The following is a 26,016-nucleotide window of genomic DNA, read 5'->3' on the forward strand; positions in this document are numbered from 1 at the left end:
AGGATATACCCAGAACAAAAAAACTAAACAACATAAGAGCTGGAATGTGCTGCATTCAACTTTAATGACCCCAGGACAGAGAAGGGAGGGAAATACTGGGAGCCTGGTGGGGTCACCTCCCGAGGGGCCTTTTCCTCTGAGGGAAGGCTTCTAGGCCTGTTCTCTCCCAGGAGATGGGGTAGGGAAGTCATCGCATGACCTGGGAAGTTGTGACCAAGCCCAGCTCTCAACCTCTCCACGCAATGTCCTATGTCTTAATGCAGAGATTGCCTGTTTTTAAGACCCTCCAGTGAAGAATGGTTTTTACCTTTTGAAAGGCTTGTAGGTAGCAGTTACAATGGAGGAGACCCTTGTCCTTCCTTTCCCGGAGGAGGGCCCACAGAAATACAGCTGGGTGTGTGTGTGTGTGTGTGCAGGGGAGGATGTGAACATGTACACATGCATGAACATGTCTGGGCACTGACGGCGATCAGACTTGGACCTGCTCATAAGGGCCGATCCAGCTGTCGGCAAGTTCCCGCAGGGTGTTGTATCGCCGCTCAAACTCCTCCTGGCTACAGTGCTGCAAGAGCCGCCTGACCTCTTCAGTGAGGAAAGCCACTGCCAGGCGCTTTTCCAGGGTCTCGCTCCACTGGCTGCCCAGGATGCCTTCTAGACTGGCAGCACGGCCTGCCTCCCACTGAGCTGGCAGCATGTCGGGCTGCAGCACCTGGTGGCGGGCATTGAGTGTGGCGAGGATGTGGCGGCAGGGCAGGTGGAAGGTCTGGTTGAAGTAGCAGCTGCAGCTGGCAGGGGGCTGGGGCTGCACCCTGTGGGTGTCCTCCAGGATCTGGATGTTCACCTTTTCTGAGCCAGAGCCAATGAGATGCACAGACTTCTGGACGACAGCAAACTCGCCCAGGCAGAGCTGTGCAGCTGGCTCCGTGCAGATGACACTGAGGGAGTGCTGGATGTGGGACTCTACCAGCTGCACTACGTGGGGGCTTTCAGGCGTGCTGTCTAAGTGGGTAGCACTGCTCTGAGGGCTCAGACCCAGGCTGAAGCCTGCCCTGTCTCCAGAGTTCTGCTGCATGTATTGGAGCAGAGAGGCCATGCCTTGTTCCACACACGGGGTGCTGAAGAACTGGCTGAGGGTGCGGGTGGTGACCTCCAGGCCCTGGAAGTAGAGGCTGCTCTCGGCGCGGCTCCGCCAGCGGTGCGCCAGCCAGATGCGGTCATTGAGCAGCCAGTGTGAGTAGAGCTCGGGCAGCTGGGCCGGGGGGATGCAGCTGCTCAGGAGCGCGTGCAACTTCCTCAGGTTGCCAGCAGTGGCTGAGCACATCGTGCTCTGCAGGGCGGTCAGGAGCACCTTCTCCACTGGCCGCTCAAGGGACAGTTGATAGAACTTGCCCTGGAGGAACTTACAGATGTGGAAGGCTGAGAGCAGGACCTCAGCAGCAGGGAACTCCATGGCCAGGGTAGGCAGCAGGAGGAAGTGGGGATCCACTAGGATGGTACAGACCCTCTCCCACGCTGGGTTAAACTTCTTGAACACCTGGAACATCTGGGCCAGGCCTTCAGCATCCTCCTTGGCAGGGATGGCAAAGTAGACTGCACGGGCAAGGGCACCCTCTAGCCGTACCTGTGGTCCGTCTACCAGGAAGGTGTATAACACCTTGCCTACTGGGTTATAGGTCCGGTGGATAAATAAGATCTCAGGGAACTGGGCAAAAATGCCCTGCATAGAGCAGCTCTGGTAATTGAGGGTCTCTAACTGGGCAGTCTTGCTAAGTTGGTACAGCAGCATGGGTGGGCCTGGGTCCTTAACTGGGGGCTCACTCAGCATGGTCAGGGCCATGGGGGAGATGGGAGGTGTCTATCTCCTGAAGTGCTCTCTCCCTGAGGCTGCTGTCCAGAGATTCTCAGTCTCTCAAGCCACCACTACGTCTAGGCCTGAGGCTGGACTGTACTCTCAAGATCTTGTTCCAAAGACGGGCCTATGGAGGAAAAGAGGTTTAATGAACCAGTGGGGACGTGGCGCTTCAAGTACTCATCCAGACAATATTTATTAAACACTTACTATGTATCAGCACTGTTCTGGGGGAAAATATGCAATAAAGATATAAACAAACAAGGATATATCAAATAGTGAAGGTTACAAAGACCATAATTCTAGGTAACAGACCAGAGGGGAGGTTGAGGGAGGGAGGGAGAAATTAGCTTAGGTGGTCAGGGAAGGCATTTCTGGGAGGAAGGAGATGACATGGGAACTGAGACCTAAATGATAAGCAGCCAGCCATGGAAAGATTTGGCTCCATGGGATTTAAATGGATGTAAAGGCCAGAGCTGCATATGGCCTTAAAAATGTACAGCATTTTATAATTACAAAATACTTTTTGGCACCCATTCTTTCATTTGGTCCTGGTATATACAAGAGAGCTGCAATTGCTCCAAACTTGCTGTGTGATCTTGAGCAAATCAGTGGCACTTTCTGTGCCTCAATCCCGTCAACCACAAAATGGGGCAAACAATGCCTGTAGCCTCTCAATCAGTATGCTAGGCAAATAATCCAAGAATCTGGACTATATGAAGAAGGACGGGGTATCAGAATTGGGGAAAGACTCATCAACAACCTGTGATATGCACATGATACACCCTTGCATGCTGAAAGCAAAGAGGACTTGAAGCACTTATTGATGAAGATCACAGGCTACGGCCTTCAGTATGGATTATACCTCAACGTAAAGAAAATACAAATCCCCACAACTGGACCAATAACCAACAGCATAATAAATGGAGAAAAGATTGAAGTTGTCAAGGATTTCGTTTTACTTGGATCCACAATCAGCAACTATGGAAGCAGCAGTAAAGAAATCAAACCACACATTGCATTGGGCAAATCTACTGCAAAAGACCTCTTTAAAGTGTTGAAAAGCAAAGATGTCACTTTGAGGACTAAAAGGCACTAACCCAAGCCATAGTGTTTTCAATCACCTCGTATGCATGCAAAAGCTGAACAATGAGTAAAGAAGACCAGAGAACAACTGATGCATTTGAATTATGGTATTGGTGAAGAATATTGAATGTAACATGGACTGCCAAAAGAACGAACAAATCTGTCTTGGAAGAAGTATAGCCACAAAGCTTCTTAGAATCAAGGACGGCAAGACTTCATCTCACTTACTTTGGATACGTTATCAGGAGGGATCAGTCCCTGGAAAAGGCCATCATGCTTGGTAAAGGGTCAGCGAAAAAAAGGAAAACCCTCAATGAGTCAGACTGACACAGTAGCTGCAACAACGAGCTCAACTATAGCAACAGTTGTGACGATGGCGCAGGACCGTGCAGGACGGGACAGCGTCCTCTCTATGAGTCAGAACCAATTCGACGGCACCTGACAACAATTAACTGCAAATATTTCCTCTATTTGGCTTCAAACCGGATTATTGCCCCCATTTTACAGATAAGAAACTGAGGCTCAGGTTAAATGACTTGCCCACCATCACTCTGTAAGTAGGTGAAAACCTAGTCTATGCCTCAGGAGGCTGACTGCTTTGCACATCATCTGGAGTTCAAAGGCCAGGGAAGGGGTGGGGACATGGCCTTTGACCTCTCACCTCAACCCCGGGTCGGAGGATGTGGACGTCTGACGTTCCCACTCGGAGTCAGGCCGGTGCCAGATGAAGAGCCAACTTACCATCCCTGTGGGACCTGTGTCATGGCTAACTCCGGTGACTGTTCCCTCACAAACTCACCCCTTCCAAAATCACTCACCCAAAGCCTGGCTCCAACGCCATTGCTCCCACTTTGGCCCTGCCCCCGACTCTGACTGACCTCTCGATTCACCAACCGCGACGCCTGCTTCGCAGTGACTCAGGCCAATGGCCTGAGGAGTTCGCTTTTAGTATTTGGTGCCATGGACCAATCACTGCCCAGCGCCTTGTGGGCCGGCACTGTTACCAGGGTTACGAGGCGCTCGGTAGGCGATAACCAATGACAGCCTGAGGACGCTTGCATCCAGACAAGTCTGAGCCCTGAGGCTGGAATCCCGGAGCCTCTCCTCTGCGTAGACTACGGGAACGGGGAGCTACTAATAGAAACTCCCTCAATGGCTGAAAATGAAAATAAATACCAGTGTTTTACGGGAACTTTTTTACTCAAACCCCAAAGCCTCAGGGAGTAAGGAAACGGTGAATATGTAGTTGCACTGCGTTACGGGGAAACTGAAGCTTAAGTCTCAAATTCTGCCTCTCCCTCAGGGCTCAGGGGCCCTACCCTCAAGACCTGGGGAAATCCAGATCCCCTGGAAAGACAGGAACCTTGGTGTTCTCCAGCTCAACCCCCTCCAGTATTTCAGAGGTCCAGAGTAGTGCTGTGACTTGTTCAAGGTCATGGCGAATTAGTGCAAGAACCAAGACTGACTGCCATGTTGGATTCAGTTCCTTGAAAATGTCAATCTAGACCTCCAACAATCTTGGAAGACTGGATGGCTACCAGGCCTTAGGCGATTAATACTACAAATTAGCACAACACAAAAGACAGTGTTTGTGCTTATTAATGCAAGGAAAACGTTCTGTTTACATAAATCCAGGGTTGGGGGGCAGTGTGGGTTCGTTCAGGATTAGATCAGGCCAACATGCTAATTTTTACAGATTAGGAAACTAAGACCAAAGAAACTGTCACCCAGCAAGGTGCTGGCATTCAAGTCTATAATTCAGGTTTCTTCCCCCCAGTCTATTTGGCTCCTTCTGCTAGCATAAGACTCATTAACAACCTGTGATAAGTAGATGACACAACCTTGCTTCCTGAAAGTGAAGAGGACTTGAAGCACTTACTGATGAAGATCAAAGACTATAGCCTTCAGTATGGATTATACCTCAACATAAAGAAAACAAAAACCCTCTCAACTGGACCAATAAAGAATATCATGATAAATGGAGAAAATACTGAAGTCATCAAGGATTTCATTTTACTTGGATCCACAATCAACACCCATGGAAGCAGCAATCAAGAAATCAAACGACATATTGCATTGGGCAAATCTGCTGCAAACGACCTCTTTAAAGTGTTGAGAAGCAAAGATGTCACTCTGGGACTAAGGTGCGCCTGACCCAAGCCGTAGTATTTCCAAATCACCTCATATGCAATGAAGACCAGTTAATACGACTATTATTCAAATTTACGCACCAACCACTAAGGCCAAAGATGAAGAAATTGAAGATTTTTCCAGCTTCTGCAGTTTGAAATTGATTGAACATGAATCAGAATGCATCAATAATTACTGGTGATTGGAATGTGAAAGTTGGAAACAAAGAAGAAGAATCAGTAGTTGGAAAATACGGCCTTAGTGATAGAAACGATGCTGGAGATCGCATGATAGAATATTGCAAGACCAAGGACTTCTTCATTGTGGGTACCTTTTTTCACCAACATAAATGGCGACTATGCGCATGGACATCACCAGATGGGATACACAGGAATCAAATCGACTACATCTGTGGAAAGATATGACGGAAAAGCTCAATATCATCAGTCAGAACAAGGCCAGGGGCTGACTGTGGAACAGACCATCAATTGCTCATATGCAAGTTCAAGCTGAAACTGAAGAAAATTAGAACAAGTCCATGACAGCCAAAGTACCACAACCTTGAGTATATCCCACCTGAATTTAGAGTCCATCTCAATAATAGATTTGACCCGTTGAACACTAATGATCAAAGACCAGGCAAGTTGTGGAATGACATCAAGGACATCATACATGAAGAAAGCAAGAGGTTGTTAAAAAGACAGGAAAGAAAGAAAAGACCAATATGGATGTCAGAAGAGACTGTGAAACTTGCTCTTGAATGTTGAGCAGCTAAAGCAAAAGAACTGATGAAGTAAAAGAACTGAACAGATTTCAAAGGGCCTCTCGAGAAGACAAAGTATTATAATGACATGTGCAAAGAGCTGGAAATGGAAAACCAAAATGGAAGAACACGCTCAGCATTTCTCAAGCTGAAAGAACTGAAGAAAAAAATTCAAGCCTTGAGTTGTAATAGTGAAGGTTTCTATGGGGAAAATACTAAACAATGCAGGAAGCATCAAAAGAAGATGGAAGGAATACACAGAGTCATTATACCAAAAAGAATTGGTCGATGTTCAGCCATTTCAAGAGGTAGCATATGATCAGGAACCGCTGATACTGAAGGAAGAAGTCCAAGCTGCAGTCAAGGCCTTGGTGAAAAAACAAGGCTCCATTGATGGAATATCAATTGAGATGTTTCAACAAATGGATGCAGCGCTGGAAGTGCTCACTTGTCTATGCCAAGAAATTTGGAAGACAGCTACCTGACCAACTAACTGGAAGAGATCCATATTTATGCCTATTCCCATGAAAGGTGATCCAACTGAATGCAAAAGTTATTGAACAGTATCATTAATACCACATGCAAGCAAAATTTTGCTGAAGATCATTCAAAAGCAGCTGCAGCAGTATATTGACAGGGAACTGCCAGAAATTCAGGCCAGATTCAGAAGAGGACGTGGAACCAGGGATATCATTGCTGATGTCAGATGGATCCTGACTGAAAGCAGAGAATACCAGAAGGATGTTTATTTGTGTTTTATTGACTATCCAAAGGCATTCGACTGTGTGGATCATAACAAATTATGGATAACATTTTGAAGAATGGGAATTCTAGAACACTTAATTGTGCTCATGAGGAACCTGTACATGGATAAAGAGGCAGTTGTTTGGACAGAACAAGGCGATACTGTGTGATTTAAAGTCAGGAAAGGTGTGTGTCAGGTTTGTATCATTTCACCATACCTATTCAATCTGTACGCTGAGTAAATAATCTGAGAAGCTGGACTATATGAAGAAGAATGGGGCATCAGGATTGGAGGAAGACTCATTAACAACCTGTGTTATGCAGATGACACAACCTTGCTTACTGAAAGTGAAGAGGACTTGAAGCACTTACTGATGAAGATCAAAGGTCACAGCTTTTAGTATGGATTACACCTCAACATAAAGAAAAGAAAAATCCTCTCAATTGGACCAATAAGCAACATCATGATAAACAGAGAAAAGATTGAAGTTGTCAAGGATTTCATTTTACTCTGATCCAGAAACAACACTCATGGAAGCAGCAATCAGGAAATCAAAAGCCACATTACGTTGGGCAAATCTGCTGCAAAGGTTTTTAAAGTGTTGAAAAGCAAAGATATCACCTTGAAGACTAAGATGCGCCTGACCCAAGCCATGGTATTTTTAGTCACATCATATGCATGTGAAGTTGGACAGTGAGTAAGGAAGATGGAAGAAGAACTGATGCCTTTGAATTGTGGTATTGGCGAGGAATACTGAATGGACTGCCAAAAGAACAAACAAATCTGTCTTGGAAGAAGTACAACCAGAATGGTCCTTAGAAGCAAGGATGGCAAGACTGCATCTCACATACTTTGGACATGTTGTCAGGAAGGATCAGTCCCTGGAGAAGGAGATCATCCTTGGTAAAGTACAGGGTAGTGGAAAAGAGGAAGACCCTCAATGAGCTGGACTGACACTGTGGCTGCAACAATGGGTTCGTGCATAGCAATGATTGTGAGCATGGCAGAGGACTGGGCGGTGTTTTGTTCCGTGGCACATAGGGTTGCTATGAGTCACGAGTGGCTTGAGGATACCTAAAAACAACAATAAGAACATATGCATGCGAAAGCCAGACAATGAATAAGGAAGACCAAAGAAGAATCGATGCATATGGATTATGTTTGTTGGCAAAGAATACTGAATATACCATGGGCTGCCAGAAAACCAAACAAATCTGTGTTGGAAGTACAGCCAGAACGCTTCCTTGAAGAGAGGATGGTGAGACTTCGTCTTACCTATTTTGGACATGCTATTAGGAGGGAACAATCCCTGGAGAAGGACATTACACTTGGTAAAGGATCAGTAAAAAAAGGGAAGACCGTCAAGGAGTTGGACTTACACAGTGGCTGCAACGATGGGCTGAAACATAGCAATGACTGTGAGGATGTGCAGGACTGGGCAGTGTTTTGTTCTGTTGTATATAGTGTTGCTGTGAGTCGGAACCGATTCTATGGCACCTAACAGCTAGCATATGAGGTAGCCTGAAATCAATCTGCAGACTTGGTTGGTAGGGAGAGTGTTAAGTGGGAGAGTGTAAGTGCTTGAATTGGAGGCATCAGGTTCTATTTGGCTCCATAACCCCATTAGATTGATAATACTCAATTTCCTTTAAAATTAACAAATCCAACCTACAGCACCCACTTCCTGATAGCGAAGCCAGGAGTCCTCCTGTTAGGTAAGCCAACTCCCCTTCCTTCCCTGTTCAAGCAGAACACATTTCTCCTGCTTATCTGATTTTATTAAAACAAACAAACACTTTTATTTAATATGAATAAAAATAGGTATAAAGAGCAGCAACAGTCAAGGATCACCCTCCCTCCCTTTGTCCCTGAAAACAGGCCCTTTTGCCAGGCCCATTTTGTCTCACCTATCCTGGGGCGGGGGGTTATCTTTGTAGAGTGAATAAGATCTGATCTCAGGGGTTGGGGGTAAAAAAGGAGGGTAACCTTTCAGCACAGAGAGAACTTTGGCCTTGAACAATGAATGAGGCTCTTAAGGAATGTCAAAGGCAGAGCAGAAAAGGGGCAGATCCAAAGGGCCTTCGCGTACAGTAGGGTTCCACTCCTCCCTATTGTAACACTCCTCCTAGCCCTACCTAGGAAGACATTGGTTGAAATGCTGGCCCCTGGCATATCCTGCCACTTTGAGCTCTCTGACTTCGAAAAAGTGGTGTTTTGGGGCCAGTGCTCCAGTGCAGGTGCTTCAGTCATGAATCATGGCTTAGCAGGAAGGAGACCCTCCCCTTCCTCCTGCTTTCCCCAGAGGAAAGGGAGGTGGCCCACATCCTTGAAGTCCCTAGGTTGCTGCCTGAGCTCAGGAGGTTGGCAGGGGTCAGCCCAGATGTCCACTATCTTGCGCAGGGTGGAGCAGCGCTCCTCCAGCTCTGGCCCTTCACTCTGCATTAGCAGGTTGGCCAGCTCCCTGCTTAGGTCTTTGATCATGTTGTTCCGTCCTTGGTTCTCATGCTGACCTGTGTTTGGGACCAGAATAGGGTCCCGAAATTCTCCACTGGGCCCAAGGAGGTGCTGGTACCTCTTCTGCCACCGGGAGCACACCATGGCTTCACTCACGGGCTGCTGGCTGGTGTGTAGCAGAGCCAAAATGTGCCGGCATGGCAGGTGGTACCTTTGCTGAAAGGAACAGCTGCAGCTACAGCCATCTTTGCTAGCCTGGTGGGAATCCTCTAGCAGCTGAACATTCACTGAGGAGCCAACCACCTCTACCAGGTGGGTGGAGTTCTCTACCACCTCCCACTCACTACGGCACAGCTTATAGGCCAGCTCAGAGCCGCTCTGGTGCAAAGTGGCTAGCATGCCGCCCTGGGAAGACCGCAGCTCTGGCTGCTGCGAGTCTGGCTTTGTCTCCGCCACAGGGAGCCAGGAAGGTCTAGGAAGTTTCCCTCCACAGGTTCCCAAAGTTTTCTTGGACCTTGGCAGCATGCCACTTGCTGGCCGGGCCCTCTTTAGCTTGGGAGGAGCTGGCTTGGGAGGAACTGTGGGCAAGTTCTTCAAGCCTTTGGTGTTAAACAAGTCCATGTAATCCACAAAGCGCAGGATGCAGTCCAGCAGGGACTGCTGTTCCCGGAAGAGGCTTGACACTTTGCTGGTGACGACGTCAAGGCTGTCCATGTAGGTATTACATGCGTGCAGGCCCTTCCTGACATGCATGTACCACAGCAGTTCACAGGAGAACCAGTGGGCCTGCAGGAAGCTGAAGAGCTCCTTGTCCAGTAGGGCTTGGCACATGTGAGAGAGATTTTGCAGGCTGGCCTCTGAAGTGACAAACACAGCCTCCCGCAGGGCTTCCTTCATGAGCCTTTTAAAGGACGCATTTGCTGAACTACGATGCAACTTCTTCTCCAACAGCCGGGTCGTGTGGTATATGGAAAGGAGGATGCGGGCAGCAGGGAAAATCTCCTGCAGGATGGCCCGGTGAGGGAAGGATGGGTCCACAAAAACCACCTTGACCTTGGGCCAGTCGGAGTTGAACTCTGTGAAGATGTTCAGCATCTTGGCTACGGAGGTGGCGGTCTCAGCCTTGAGCACGGCAAAGTGTACCACTCGCCCCTCTCGTTCCTTGTTCTCCACCAGGAAAGCATAGAGGATGTGGCCCTGGGCGTTCTCCACCCGGTGCAGCAGGAGACTTTCTGGGAAACGGATGAACAGGTCACTCATCTTGCTGCTCTGGAAGCTGAGTCGGTCCAGGACTTGGCTGTTGCCCACACTAAGGGAGGCCATGGAGCCTACATCTAACCTGAGAAAGTTCTTCATCACTTTTGCTATACTGGCCAGGTCAGAAGGAGTGATGCCCTCCTGCTCATGCTTTGGGGGCACTTGAACCTTATCTAAGCAAAATGATGGTTCGGTTGGGGACTTCTCAGCGTCAAGGTCTTTGTTGATTGGGGGCCACGCTGGCTGGGGTTTCTGCAGACGCATTGTCTTTTGAGATTTGCCAGTGGTATCTCCTCCAGGACCTGCAGTCGTAGAGTCGCCATGTACATGCTTAGTGTTTAGCCCACTGATGAACAGTCTATCCAGTTTCTCATCATACCGCAGGGACAAGTATGCTGGGCACGTGTCTGCCTCTGATGTTCTCTTCCTGTTTGACTGGGTCCGAATACAGACAAATTTCACCTGCACATATCTAGGGAAGGTAGAGGTTACAATGAGAATGCTGCTGGCCACCCTATTCCACTTACAAGGCTCTGTAGCTAACACTCTTAGGAACTTATATTGGCTGATACATTTCCTGGTGACCACAGCGTAGTGTAGGATGTTGAGAAGGACAATTTAGGTTAACTCTCAAGTCCCAAAGAATCCAGCCCTTTCTTAAAGACCCTCGCCAACTGCAACTCTCCACATTTTCATCTGTAACAGTTTAAGCCCCAGCTGTTGCCCATTTACTGTTGCCCATTTTAGTTGCCAACAATTCAACCCAAGGCAAGATATAAGGGAAAACAGACAAGAGGCAGGCAGCAGTGTACCCAGCTGGTTCCTCACGGCCTAAAACGTCCCCTTCATTCCTGTGCTCTGGGAGCCTCTGCCTCCTCCTCCAGGCATCAGAGAGAAAAGCTGACCCATTAAGGACCTGGATTAGATCAACTGTTTAGAGCTGAGCTCTTCAGGGCCCTTGGGGCTGGGTGTGTCCAGGCCTGCTCTCTGTTTCATGTAAAGAAAAATGTCCACATCCTGAAAGTTTGATAACCACTGGGCTAGATGATCTTTAGGGTTCTTCTAGCTTTGCCATTCTAGGCAGAAAGTGATGATTTGAAGGAAGGGGTAATTAAATTGAATATCTGCACTTTCTCTCTTCCTATCCTCATTCTATCCATACTTAAGGACCAAATCAGGTCCCACCTTCTCCAGGGAGCCTTTGCTGATGCCCCACGCAACAGTAATTGCTTCTTTCTCTGAATTCATAGCATTTATTTAAAAAGTGCAGTGGTTAAGAGCTTAGCTGCTAACCAAAAGGTTAGCAGTTCGAATCCACCAGCTGCTGCTTGGAAACCCCATGGGGCAGTTCTACTCTATCCTATAGGGTCGCTATGAGTTGGAATCAACTCGACAGCAACTTTTTTTTTTTTTAAATCTAAAAGACAAGGAGACCTGGTGGAGCAGTGGTTAAGTACTCGCTGCAGGTCAGCGGTTTGAACCCACCAGCTGCTCTGTGGGAGAAAGGTGTGGCAGTCTGCCTCCTTAAAGATCACAGCCTTGGAAACCCTATGGGGCAGTTAGTTCTACTCTGTCCTACAGGGTTGCTATGAGTCAGAATCGACTTGACGGCAATGGGTTATCTAACAAGGCTTAGCTGAATGGCAGTACACCTAGTGGTTAACCAGTGGGAACACCGGGGGCAGACCGCCTGGATCTGAATCTCGGCTCCGGCACTCAGTAGCTGTTTAACCTTGGGCAAGGTACTCCACCTCTCTGTACAGCTTCCTCATCGAAAAATACCAGTTGCCGTGGAGTCAGTTCTGACTTATGGCAACCCCACGTGTGTCAGAGTTGGACTGTGCTCCATAGGGTTTTCAAGGGCTGATTTTTGGAAGTAGGTCACCAGGCCTTTTTTTCAAGGTAATCCGGGTGGACTCGAGCCGCTAACCTTTTGGTTAGCAGCCAAATGTGTTAACTGCCCCACTCAGGGACGCCATCGAAAAATAAGGCTATCTTTTTATGGTTGTTGCAAGGAATAAATGAACCACAGGCATAACATTCAGCCCAGAGCCTGGTTCAGCCTTCTATTGATGTTAGCTGCTGCTATTATTGGAAACCCTGGTGGCATAGTGGTTAAGTGCTAAGGCTGCTAACCAAAAGGTCGGCAGTTCGAATCCACCAGGCGCTCCTTGGAAGCTCTATGGGGCAATTCTACTCTGTCCTGTAGGGTCACTATGAGTCAGAATCGACTCAGTGACAACAGGTTTTTTTGTTTGTTTGTTTACTGCTATTATTATAGCTCCTGTGCCTTGTGACATTCTCTTGTTTTTTTTTTTTCCTGCTATTTAAGTTCTCAAATGTTTATGTAGTGCCCTTCCGATTGGATGGGTAGTCTGCAAGTGTTAGGACTGAGAGATTCCTCACTGTATTCCAAATTCTTAACACAATACTATTCCTCCATCAGATGCTTATCAAAGCCTTCCTGGATGAATCACTGGTGGTTGGGACAGGTCACACCCTTGCCTCCCCACGGGAGGTTCCAGCCCAAAGACCAAACACCAAAACCAAACCCATTGCCTTCAAGTCTATTCCGAGCCACGGTGACCTCAAGTGTGACAGAGTAGAACTGCTCCATGGGGTTTTCTTGGCTGTCATCTTTACGAAAGCAGATTGCCAGGCCTTTCTTCAGCAGCACTGCTGGGTGGGTTAGAATGTCAACCTTTAGGTGAGTAGGTGAGTTCAAGCCATCTGTGCCACCCAAAGACCATGGGAATGGGAAAAGATCTCTGGCATAACATGGCACAGCCAGGGAACTTCAACCACCCTTTTCCAAACATTAATCCAGCTGGTCCTGTTTGCCTATCCTGTGGGACACGCTTAGAAAAACAGGATATGTCATGCCCACTAATGACAGGGTGGAGGGGCCTGGGACTGAGGACGCCCCCACCTGTTGTGTACACAGTGGAAGAATAGTGCCACCACCCGTAGCTCAGGGCCAGGAAGGGGCTGGAGCAGCCCAGTAGTATGGCAAGGGAGTGAGGGGTGACCACCATGGGGCCTCTGCCTATCTCTCTAGCTGCGTTTCGCACCCCCCACCCATCTTGCTCTTTAGGCCCTAGAAAGACAAACTGCGTACCACTTCCTGTATTCACTATGCTGTGTCTCCCCTTCCTGCCTTGTTCATGTTTGTCCCTCTGTCTAGAAAGCCCTTTCCCCCTTTCTTCATCTCAAAGCTTACTCATCCTTCAAGACCACATGCAATCACTGTCTTTTCCAGGGAGCCTTCTTCAAGAACATAGACTGGATTCTACCCTTCTGTTCTCTCAATATCTTAGCATAACTCTAGCTCATCAAATTATATTGGCTTTATGTACACTAAGAGGAGCCCTGGTGGTACAGTGGTTAAGTGCTCAGCTGCTAACCCAAAGGTCGGCAGTTTGAACCCACCAACTGCTCCATGGGAGAAAGATGTGGCAGTCTGCTTCTGTAAAGATTACAGCCTTGAAAACCCTATGGGGCAGTTCTCCCCGTCCTATAGGGTCGCTATGAGTCAGAATTTGACTTGACAGCAGTGGGTTCGGTTTGGGGATGTGCACTCGGTGAATGTTCATTGAGCTCCTCCAAAAAAAGATACTAGTGACTGCCAACAAATAGTTCTTTTGACCATTCCTGGCTCCATTAATGACCATATCTTCCAATATGGGAACCTTGGTATTCTTTTTTAATTCCTCCTTCTCCTTTGTGCCTATATCCAATATGTTCCCGAGACTTTTTAATTCTTTCCTACCACTACTACATGTGTTGAGGATTTATTATACATATACGCCAGCAATAGTAAGCCCTTAACCTCCATCATTTTATACTAGGAAAGGAGTACTATTATCACCCACATTTTACAGATGGGAAACAGGCTTAAAGAAGCTCGGTAACGTCCTCAAGGATGAAGCTCTGGGATTTGTCATTACAGCTGAGACTGGAGGATCTGGGATTTACATTAAGCCGGCTTGGCTACAGTCTGAGTAATTAACTGTTATATTTCCTCTCTTCCTTAAAAATATTTCTCAGATTTGACTTCTTTCTTTGAATTCCCATTTTTTTCTTCCTCACCTTGGAAGACTTCCTTAATGGTTCCTAAACTTGTTGTCCTTGTCGGCATCATGCATTTCATACTTAATAGACACTGGGTTAAGCTTCTGTTATTTTCTTCTGCTTCCTTCAGTTTTTTTGGACTGAGATATAATTTACGTACACTGAAGCACACAAATCTTTTGTAAAAATTCACCAAGTGCTATTGTTATTTCAATCTATACTTATTTCTGTCTCGCTGGTAAAAGCACAGATTCCCTTAAAAATAGGGACGAGGTTTTATTCTTTCTGAATCTCCTTTGTTGTTGTTGTTGTTAGGTGCCATCAAGTTAGTGCTGATTCATAGAGACCTTATGTGTAATGCAACAAAACATTCAGTTATACTGAAGTGTTTATATCTAAGACTAAGGAGCCCTGGTGGTACAATGGTTAAGTACTTGGCTGGTAACTGAAAGGTCAGCACTTTGAACCCACCAACCACTCCACGGTAGAAAAGACCCGGCCTCATGCTCCTGTAAAGATCATAGCCTAAGGGGCTATGTTCTAACTCTGTCCTATAGAGTTGCTATGAGTCAGAATAGACTTGATAGTATAAAACAACAACAATATCTAAGAGTGCTCAACTACAAAGTGGAGGAAGGCAAGTCAGTCAGTCTTGCTTCCTTCCAATCCATACTTGCCTACTGGACTGTAACCCCAGAAGGAAGGGGCCTGCTGATGCTTCCACTGTACTCCCAGTGTCTGGCACCGTACCTGGTACTTATAGGGTCTCTATGAGTCAGAATCAATGGTAATGGGTTTTTATAGACATACGCTGAATGAACATTAAATGAGTGAATGTATGACACAGAATGTTCTTCCTACAATAGGAGTAGATGACTTGGCTACTCTCAGCCAAGCACCATTGGCTATTACTCTTACTGGAACTATCCCTAGCACTATTACTTTGAGCAAGTTCTTTATTTCATTGCAAACATTTACAGAGTCAAGAAATCAAATGACGTAATAAAGGGTCCCAGACAGAGCTGGAGAAAAACTTAAACAAAATTCTAACTCACACACACACACAAAAAAGACCACACTTACTGACCTGACAGAGACTGAAGAAATCCCGAAAGTATGGCCTGTGGACACTCTTGCAGCTCAGTAATGAAGTCATGCCTGAGGTTCAACCTTCAGCCAAAGATTAGACAGGCCCATAAAACAAAACGAGACTAAATGGGCACACCGGCCCCGAGGCAAAGATGAAAAGGCAGGAGGGGACAGGAAAGCTGGTAATGGTAAACCTAAGGTCAAGAAGGGGAGAGTGTTGACATGTCGTGGGGCTGGCAACCAATGTCACAAAACAATATGTGTATCAGTTGTCTAATGAGAAGGTAGTTTGCTCTGTAAACCCTCATCTAAAGTACGGTAAAAAAGAAAAAAGAAAGAAAAGGCTAGGATCAGCTGGCAAATTTTTGTAAAGAAGACAAGATCGTGGCTCATTCGACAAATATTTACCATGTGCTTGCTGTTGGTCAGACACCAATGGGGCTGAGAATATAGAGGGGTTCAAGCATGGGGCCGAATTTCTAGTAGAAATTCCAATGAAATAGAATGCATAAACATCGATATCCTAGGCATTAGTGAGCTCAGATGGGCTGGTATTGGCCATTTTGAATCACACAATCACATAGGCTACTATGCTGGGAATGAGAACTTGAAGAGGCATGGTGCTGCATTTATCATCAAAAAGAACATTTCAAGATCTATCCTGAAGTACAACGCTGTCAGCGATAGGATAATATCTATACGCCTACAAGGAAGTCTATGAGTCAGAATCGACTCGACGGCACTGGGTTGGGTTTTACAAGGAAGACCAGTTAATAGGACTATTATTCAAATTCATGCACCAACCACTAAGGCCAAAGATGAAGAAATTGAAGATTTTTATCAGGTTCTGCAGTCTGAAATTGACCGAACATGCAGTCAGGATGCATTGATAATTACTGGTGATTGGAATGCGAAAGTCGGAAACAAAGAAGAAGGATCGATAGTTGGAAAACATGGCCTTGGTCATAGAAACAATGCCAGAGATGGAATGACAGAATTTTGCAAGACCAACGACTTCTTCACTGCAAATGCCTTTTTTCACCAACATAAACGGTGACTATACACATGGACCTTGCCAGATGGAATACACATGAACCAAATCGACTACATTTGTGGAAAGTGACAATGGAAAAGCTCAATATCATCAGTTAGAACAAGGCCAGGGGCTGACTGTGGAACAGACTATCAATTGCTCGTATGCAATTGATATGATATCAGAGCAAGTCCACGAAAGCCAAAATAAGACCTTTAGTATATCCCACCTGAATTTAGAGAACATCTTGAGAATAGATTTGACACATTGAACGCTAATGACTGAAGACCAGACAAGCTGTGGAATAACATCAAGAACATCATATATGAAGAAAGCAAGAGGTCATTGAAAAGACAGGAAAGAAAGAAAAGACCAAGATGAATGCCAGAGGAGACCCTGAAACTTGCACTTGAACATCGTGCAGCTAAAGCAAAAGGAAGAAATGATGAAGTGGAAGAACTGAACAGAAGATTTCAAAGGGCATCTCGAGAAGACAAAGTAAAATATTATAATGACACGTGCGAAGAGCTGGAGATAGAAAACCAAAAGGGAATTACACAATTGGCGTTGCTCAAACTGAAAGAGCTGAAGAAAAAATTCAAGCCTCGAGTTGTGATAGTGAAGGATTCTGTGGGGGAAAATATTAAACAATGCAGGAAGCATCAAAAGAAGATGGAAGGAATACACAGAGTCATTATATCAAAAAGAATTAGTTGACTTTCAGCCTTTTCAAGAGGTAGCATATGATCAGGAACCAATGGTACTGAAAAAAGAAGTCCGAGCTGCACTGAAGGCATTGGCGAAAAAACACAAGGCTCCAGGAAATGACAGAATATCAATTGAGATGTTTCAACAAATGGATGCAGTGTTAGAAGTGCTTAGTTGTCTATGCCAAGAAATATGGAAGACAGCTTATGGGCCAACCAACTGGAAGAGATCCATATTTATGCCTATTCCCAAGAAAGGTGATCCAACCAAATGTGGAAATTATAGAACAATATTATTAATATCACACGCAAGCAAAATTTTGCTGAAGATCATTCAAAAGCAGCTGCAGCAGTATATCAACAAGGAACTGCCAGAAATTCAGGCCAGATTCAGAAGAGGATGTGGAACCAGGGATATCATTGCTGATGTTGGATGGATCCTGGCTGAAAGCAGAGAATACCAGAAGGATGTTTACCCGTGTTTTATTGACTATGCAAAGGCATTCGACTGTGTGGATCATAACAAATTATGGATAACATTGCAAAGAATGGGTATTCCAGAACACTTAATTGTGCTCATGAAGAACCTGTACATGGATCGAGTGGCAGTTGTTCGGACAGGACAAGGGGATACTGAATGGTTTGAAGTCAGGAAAGGTGTATGTCAGGGTTGTATCCTTTCACCATACCTATTCAATCTGTATGCTGAGCAAATAATCTGAGAAGCTGGACTATACGAAGAAGAATGGGGCATCAGGATTGGAGGAAGACTCATTAACAACCTGCGTTATGCAGATGACATAGCCTTCCTTGCTGAAAGTGAAGGGGGCTTGAAGGACTTACTAATGATAATCAAAGACCACAGCCTTCAGTATAGGTTACACCTCAACATAAGAAAACAAAAATCCTCACAACTGGACCAATAAGCAATGTCATGATAAACACAGAAAAGATTGAAGTTGTCAAGGATTTCATTTTACTTGGATCCACAATCAACTGCCATGGAAGCAGCAGTCAAGAAATCAAAAGACACATTGCATTGGGGAAATCTGCTGCAAAGGACCTCTTCAAAGTGTTGAAAAGTAAAGATGTTACCTTGAAGACTATGGTGCGTCTGACCCAAGCCATGGTATTTTCAATCCTGTCGTATGCATGTGAAAGTTGGACAGTGAATAAGGAAGATGGAAGAAGAATTGATGCCTTTGAATTGTGGTGTTGGCAAATAATATTGAATATACCACGGACTGCCAAAAGAGCGAACGGCTCTGTCTTGGAAGAACAACCAGAACGCTCCTTAGAAACAAGGATGGCGAGACTGGATCTTTGGACATGTTGTCAGGAAGGATCAGTCCCTGAGAAGGATGTCATGCTTGGTAAAGTATAGGGTCAGCAGACAAAAGGAAGACCCTCAATGAGATGGATTGACACAGTGGCTGCAACAATGGCCTCAAGCATAATGACGATTGTAAGGATGGCGCAGGATCAGGCAGTGTTTCATTCTGTTGTGCATAGGGTCGCTATGAGTTGGAACCAACCTGAAGGCACCTAACAACAACAATTAAGAATATATAAGGGGGGAGGGAAGCTGGATTAATGGAAACAGGACAACCAGAATGGAAATAATGAGAATCTTGACACTGTGAAAAATGTAGCCAATGTGACTCAACAGTATGTATAAAATAATTTGCTAAACCTAAAACACAATAAAATATTATTAAAGAAAGAAATCGAACGATGTATAGGGCAAACCTGCTGCAAAAGATCTCTTTAAAGTTTTAAAAAGCAAAGATGTCATTTTGATGACTAAGGTGCACCTGACCGAAGCCATGGTATTTTCAATTACCTCATATGCATGTAAAAGCTGGACAATTGAAAATGGAAGATTGAAGAATTGAGGCATTTGAATTGTATCAGCGACAAATATTGAATATACTGTGAACTGACAGAAGAACAAATAAATCCATTTTGGAGGAAGTACAGCCAGAATGCTCCTTAGAGGTAAAGATGACGAGACTTCAACTTGCTTATTTTGGACAACAAGAAAGACCAATGACTAGAAAAGGAAATCGTACTCGGTAAAGTAGAGGGTCAGAGAAAATGCGGTAAACCCTCTGTGAGATGAAATGACCTAGGAGTTGCAACGGATGGGCTCAAACATTCCAACAGTTGTAAGGATGGATGGTGCAGGAGCACGCAATGTTTTGTTCTATCATACATAAGTTTGGCATGAGGGAGAGACTAACAACAACAATTAAGTACCAAATACTTCTAGTTGCTCAGAAGGCTACCGAGACAAATTAGATAGTTCCTACTCTCAAAGTCTCATGAGCAGATTATTACACAGGTGGCCAATAAAGTCAAAATCAACTGAATGTTAAATAGAGGCACAAACAATATATTTATCACTGAAAACTAGGTGAGGCACTCTGACCGTAGAAATCGGTATGATTAACTAAGGCTCCCAATTAATTTTGTGTAAGATTTGTGCCCTTTTTTGTATGTAAATTGGGCCCTGACCAATGAGTAGGATTTTTATAGATGAAGAATAGGCAAAGCCCCCAAAAAACAGAATGAGACTAAAGGGACACACCAGCTCAGGGGCAAGGACTAGAAGGCAGGAGGGGACAGGAAAGCTGGTAATAGGGAACCCAAGGTCGAGAAGCGAGAGTATTGGCATGTCGTGGGGTTGGTAACCAACGTCACAAAACAATATGTGTACTAATTGTTTATTGAGAAGCTAGTTTGTTCTGTAAACCTTCATCTAAAGTACAATAAAAAAAGAATAGGCAAAGCCATCTTTGTTGTTAGTGCCATCAAGTTGATTTTCAACTCATTTCAACCCCATGTGACAGAGAACTGCCCCATAGGGTTTTCTAGACTATAATCTTTACAGGAACAGATAGCCAGGTCTTTCTCTCGTAGAGCTGCTGGGTGCGTTTGAACTGCCAACCTTTCAGTTAGCAGCCAAGTGCTTAACCGTTGTGCTGCCAGGGCGCCTTAAAGACATCTCAGACAATATAGTTTGAGTTAGGAACAAGACTCCGGAGTCAGGAGACCTTAGTTTCAATCCCAGTTCTACCACAGATTAGCTGTACGACCTTGGACAAGGCACTTCACTTCTTCTAAACCTCCATCTGCACAGTCAGGAATGTGGAAATACCAAAGGAACAGGTCCCTCTTGTTCTACGAATGATCAGTACCACTTAAAGGGAATCCATTTAAAAGGCTTTGGTAGATTCTGCTTGTTGCCAGCCCCACAGAACTTTGTCCCCTCCCTTCCTCCTTTCTAACAGAACTTCCATTTTATTCTGGTTGCCACCCCTCCACAGAGCTCTGTGCTTCAGGGTTAGTCTAAGCCAATTAAGGTAATCCCATTAGGAAGGGGCACGTATACTGGCTCAATTCTGGCCAAGAAAGGCAGTAGGAAGTCTTCAGGACACCAAGGAAAGCTTTTTCCTCTGGATGTGCCATGTGGGGAGCCACGCTGAAGGCACAGCTGAGAACTGTGGATGGCAGGGTGGGAGGATGGAAATAGCCTGGGCCTCGGAGACAGTCACCTGCAGAGGCCTACCTTTGGGTTTCTACATGGGAACTAATAAGCCAATTTGAGTAAGGTTTTCAGTTCCTTGTAGCCAAGGACATCCCTGGAAGCAACATTTCACAGTAAATAGTGGGAGAAAAAAGATTTGAGTGGAATTTCACCTTAAAAAATAAGACAAAAATTATGGAGTTAATATTATATTTAATAAAACGTAGATTATAATGACAACTATATGCTTATTCTTAGAATAATCAAAGAACAACTTGAGGTTGTACTGGCCTAAGCATAGATGAATAGGCAAAGAAAAAAAACAAAACAAAAACAAAAAGAACAACCTTAAGTGCCAACTTTTTTTCCCTGGTGTAATTTTTGCAAACACTATGGTACTTCATTTCCTGTCTCACTTTTGCAATATGCAGAGGTCAGTTTTACCCAAATATTCCAGGGCTGTATTAGGTTTCCCAAGGATCTATCTTCATTCTTTGCTATGCAAATCCTTTCCTTTTCAGGTTCCAATCCTATTATCATCCTTGTTGATTTCCCTTCTCATCTGTTAACCATGAGGCTAAGGGAGGAGCTCTGGTGGTACAGTGGTTAAGCGCTCAGTTGCTAACCGAAAGGTTGGCAGTTTGAACCCCCCAGCCACTCCACGGGAGAAAGATGTGGCAGTCTGTGGCACTCTGCTTCCAGAAAGATTTACAGCCTTGGAAACCCTACGGGGCAGTTCTACTCTATCCTAACACCTAAGTGTTTTCTTACGGTTTCTTGAAATCTTACCCTACTCCCTACTCTGACCTGCCCCCTCCTTTCTGCCCCTTCCCATTTTTCTTGGCTGTGACTGTACCAGATTCAGACTTCCCTGGCTCACACCCATGTGCTTTTTGGGGGTGAGGGTGCTTTTTGCCACAGGTTCTCATGATTTTCCTCTTCCATGCCTCGATTGCCTGGGGGCCTGCTCCCACCTACTCCTGGCCTCTATCTATCCGCTCTTCTGCCTGTGCTCACACATTTGGAACTCCGTGCAAAGCAGCCTTCCGAGTGTTATGTAAATGAGCTCAGTGCCGTAACCTAAAGCTGCTGCTGTCGAAGGCTGTGGAGTCAATTCCAACCCCCAGCAAGCCCATGTGACAGGGTAGAACTGCCCCATAGGGCTTCCTAGGCTGTAATCTATCCAGGAGCAGACGGCCAGGTCTTTTCTCCCAAAGAGCGCTGGTGGGTTTGAACCACTGACCTTTTGGTTGACAGCCGGAGCTTAACCGTTGTGCCACCAGGGCTCCTTGGACCTAAAGCAGAGAGGTAGAAATTATTAGTCCCTTTTTAACATTTGACTTCCCCTGGCTGTGTTTCCCCACCTGCAAAATAATAACGATAATAGCAGCTTACAATTATGGACTATTTCCTATGAACCAGGCACTCCTATAAGCACTCTACATGTATTAACTCACTTAATAGGCAAACAAAATAACAAGTCAGATAATGAAGGTGCGCGTGCTTTGTAAATGATCTCTGCAAAGTATCAGGGATGACAACATCACTTTTCTAATCAAGAACCTGAACTGGTATCAAGTTTCAACCGATACCTTCTTCCTCCACCACCACCACCACCACTCTCCCCTGGCCACCCAACCAGGTTGTTTCCCTGTCATTCCATCACCCAGCACCCTAGACTTCTCCTTTGCAGCCCTTACCACAATTTTAAGTAAATAATTACTTCTGTGGTGATAAGTTAGTATCTGTTCCCTGACCAGAAGGTAAGCTCCAGGAGGGCTGGAACCCACTTTATCTTTTTCAATACTGTCTCTCCAGACTCTAGCATGGAATCAGTGTTCAGTAAATAAATGCTGAAATCAATGAATTAAACCAGGGAACTTTGAGTAAGGATGCTTTGCACATACAAGTGGAAGAAGCCATACGGAATAATCTCCAAGATACACAGATACATGAGAAGAGCAAGGTGCAGAACCGCGTGTATTGATAGTACGCTCCCACTTGTGCTAAAATACATATGCACAAAGACAATACGGTTGTTCAGGCACCAGCGTCTCAGGAAGGTTAACAGTGGTTGTCTCTAGGTAATAATGCTGAAGGGACACTGACTTTTAGATTTTTTGGTACTGTTTGATTTTTTTTTTTAATTTAGTTACTATATTAACTATAACCAAAACAAATTAATTTTTAAAATTGTTCAACCTTCAAAGACAAAAATAAATGAAACTAATGTCAACCCTCCAGCCTATTTATCTGGGCCCATCCAATTCTTCCCCACTATTCTTCAGCATAAATCTTCCTTCTAGCTAAGTAGGTTTCCCCACAAGGGTCCTTAAAGTGGGAGAGGGAGACAGAAAAGGGGAGTCAGAGAAGGGGTTGTGAGGTCAGAGTGATATGATGTGAGGAGGGCTCCACCTGCCATTGCTGGCTTTGAAGACGGAGGAAGGGGACCATAAGCCAAGGAGGGCTAGGCGTCTGTAGAAGCTGGAAAAGGCAATGGAACCAATTCTCCTTGACACCTTGATTTTAGCCTAGTGAGACTTATGTCTGACTCCCAACCTACAGAATCTAAAAATAAGTTTGTGATGTTTTAAGCCATTAGTTCATGTAATTTGTTACAGCAGCAAAAAGAAAACTAACATACCCCCCAGTGCCCCCCTCTCCATCTTTAGGGGGTGCACCTCAGGTCTCCCTTTCTCTTACTTCTCCAGCCCAGTGATTACTCTCTCTTCCCAGTTCCTGCAGCACCTATTCCCCTGAAGCACACTTTTAGCACTTGATGATTCAGTCATTCAATATACAATGACTTGCTATGGGCCCAACCCAGAGCTAGACCCTGCGGACACAATGGTGAACCAAAGTTTCTCCCTGGAAAAGCACAGCCAATGGGGAAAACTCTGTAAACTGGATTACAAAGCAATATGCAAAGAGGTGTAACACTTGCTGCTGGAGCACAGCAGGAACATCAAACCTAATCTTGGGGAAGTTAAGAAAGACTTCCTGGAGGAAGTGCTGAGACCTAAAGAAAAATGAACAACTAGCTAAGACCGAGTTTCCCATAAGGGGTCCAAAATGACCTCAGATTGCTTAAGAACAGATATTTTCAGGATTATTTATAAATACATAACATTCATTTCACATGAATGCTCTGCATTTTACCTGGAATCCGTCAGTCTGATTCCAGAATGCACTTTTTTTTGGCCCTGGTGGCACAGTGGTTAAGCACTGAGGCTAGTAACCAAAACGTCAGCAGTTCGAATCCACCAGTTGCTCCTTGGAAACCCTACGGGGCAGTTCAACCCTGTCCTATAGGGTCGCTATGAGTTGAAATTGACTCAATAGCAAACGGGTTTATGCTGTTACTTCATATATATTATTTCCTAGGTTAGGTCTAAAATAGGTTACTTTGAATATTAAACCTGAGTGAATTTAAAGAAAAAAACGTTAAGTAAATTGTAGTACAGGACATGGCAAGAGCTGAGATGATGGCACACAGAATGACTGACATATGAGTTGCGTTTAAACCACCAACCTTTAGGTTAGTAGTCCAGAGCAAACCTTTTGCACCACCCAGGGACTTTGAGGCTCCTACTCTAGCCCTCTGTGTGTATTCACTGCCCAGAGAAACCATTACTTCCAGAGTGAAGCTTTTCCATACCTCCCAGGCATGTTACTTCTTCCTCTGCACAAGTCTCTTTTAAAGCATTATCACTTACAGGTTGGCTTATCTGAGTTCGAGTCTATTCCACTTTAAGCTCCTTCAGGGTCGGCTGGATTTTTTAATCATCTCTACGTCATCTGTACCCAACACAACAGTAGACTTCTGAGTAACAGAAAGAACACACATTGCCTGGCTCCCAAGCTGGGGAGCTCTGGCCAACTTCTCAAACCAGAGGTCTTAGACTGGTGGCCCTGAGATACACTATTTTTGACTCTCAGAGATGGCCCACATAGTGTAGCCCACAATTTGAACTAATTTCCATTTTTTTTAAAAAGTGGCCAAATCCACATAAAAGTCTGTTTCTCACTCCTCTCGCCCAAAATTCTGGCAACAATGAATCTTCATTTTTCACATGGCAGTAATCAGCTGGAGTCGATTAGATGGGATTTGCTCTCTAATTTGCCCCAGTTCACAGTTTTCTCTGTTGTCCCCATGGCGTTATTTCATCATTCTTATTCTTACAGTACAATAAAAAGTTATGTTACATTTTCTTACCCTGGGCTGTTTCACCTGAGCCCAAAAGGCATTTGAGTTTTCAACTCCTGTCTTAAATTCTTTAAGCCTGTTTTCTTATCTGTTAAATGAGAAGAATAACGTCTAATCCTTGATACAGCCCTGAGGGGTAAAGCACGCCCAGAGTACAGAACGCTGCCTGGGACATGCAAAGTGTTTGAAAAATGGTTGTTAATATTAGGAGCTCAAGAACCATTTACAGAATGAATGAATGCAACAATCACCAACTGACCTGTTACTGCTTTGTAAAGAATAAAACGCTAAGGCGTTTTTATCCATCTTTGAAGGCAGTATTTTGTGTCTGGAATACTGTAGGTGCTTCAAAAATAGGACAAACTGCAGTTATGAATTCCAGAAAAGCTTGTTCAAGAAAGGAATGAGTGAGTGACGGTGAAGTGGGTGGTCAAAAAGCAACGCCTAAAGAGGGTTTGCTCTATATCCACAAGGCACGCAGCAGGTGCTCAGCAGGTGCCTGCTGAATGAATGGCTGCGGAAGTCTGAGACAAGGGCCCAAGAGCATTCCCGCCTCCTCCTCCTCCTCCAGGCCGCCCTCCGGTGGGCCGGCCACCCTCCTCCCCATCCTCCTGCCCCGCCCCCGCCCCGCCCTTACAGGATGTCTTCGCGGATAGAGGTGCCATGGTGGAGGTTGTGGAAGCGGACGGAGACGCAGTCTCTGAGAATGAAGGAGCACCTGTTCTCCTTTTTGTAGGCGCTGAAGCATTCCTTGAAGTCCTCGTAGGTCTTGAAGCAGCTGCCCAGCTCCATGGCTGTCCCCTCAGCCCACAGCAGGGGCTGGTCCTAGCGTGGGCCCAGTATCACACCGGGGGTCAGAGGTCACTGTGAGGGTCTACAGGCTGGTCTAGGTCCAGGGCCCTTAGAGGTCGGTTCCACTTGAGTGCCTGTTATGGAGCTCAGGAGGATCCCAAGTCTGAGGGGTTTCTGGGGCGAGGGGCGTCTTTACTGCCTGACAGAGGGAAATTGACACTCAGTCCTTATTATTCAGCCCCGAGGCTCCGCCCCCTCAGTATCACACCCAATCACACACGGGACCCCAGAGTGGCACTTATTT

General features: G+C 45.4%; 1 protein-coding gene across 5 annotated transcripts; it reads right to left on the reverse strand.

The window, feature by feature from the left end:
* Positions 1–24: 24 nt before the first annotated feature.
* ZSWIM3 (zinc finger SWIM-type containing 3) lies at positions 25–25,936 on the reverse strand. Of its 5 annotated transcripts, XM_049869207.1 has the most exons (3): positions 25,558–25,590; positions 21,957–22,008; positions 25–1,976 (listed from the first exon to the last, which is right to left on the reverse strand). In XM_049869207.1, the coding sequence occupies exon 3, from the start codon at positions 1,835–1,837 to the stop codon at positions 470–472; it is 1,368 nt and encodes a 455-aa protein (XP_049725164.1). In that variant the 5' UTR covers positions 1,838–1,976; positions 21,957–22,008; positions 25,558–25,590; the 3' UTR covers positions 25–469. The 5 variants fall into 5 exon arrangements, with proteins under 5 accessions (XP_049725164.1, XP_049725165.1, XP_049725163.1 ...); XM_049869208.1 differs by lacking the exon at positions 21,957–22,008 and having other exon boundaries at positions 25,558–25,644; XM_049869206.1 differs by lacking the exons at positions 21,957–22,008; positions 25,558–25,590 and adding an exon at positions 3,754–4,668.
* Between the last annotated feature and the right edge of the window lie 80 nt (positions 25,937–26,016).

Source organism: Elephas maximus, chromosome 25 (genome assembly GCF_024166365.1).
Source record: "Elephas maximus indicus isolate mEleMax1 chromosome 25, mEleMax1 primary haplotype, whole genome shotgun sequence".
Taxonomy (NCBI): Eukaryota; Metazoa; Chordata; class Mammalia; order Proboscidea; family Elephantidae; genus Elephas; species Elephas maximus.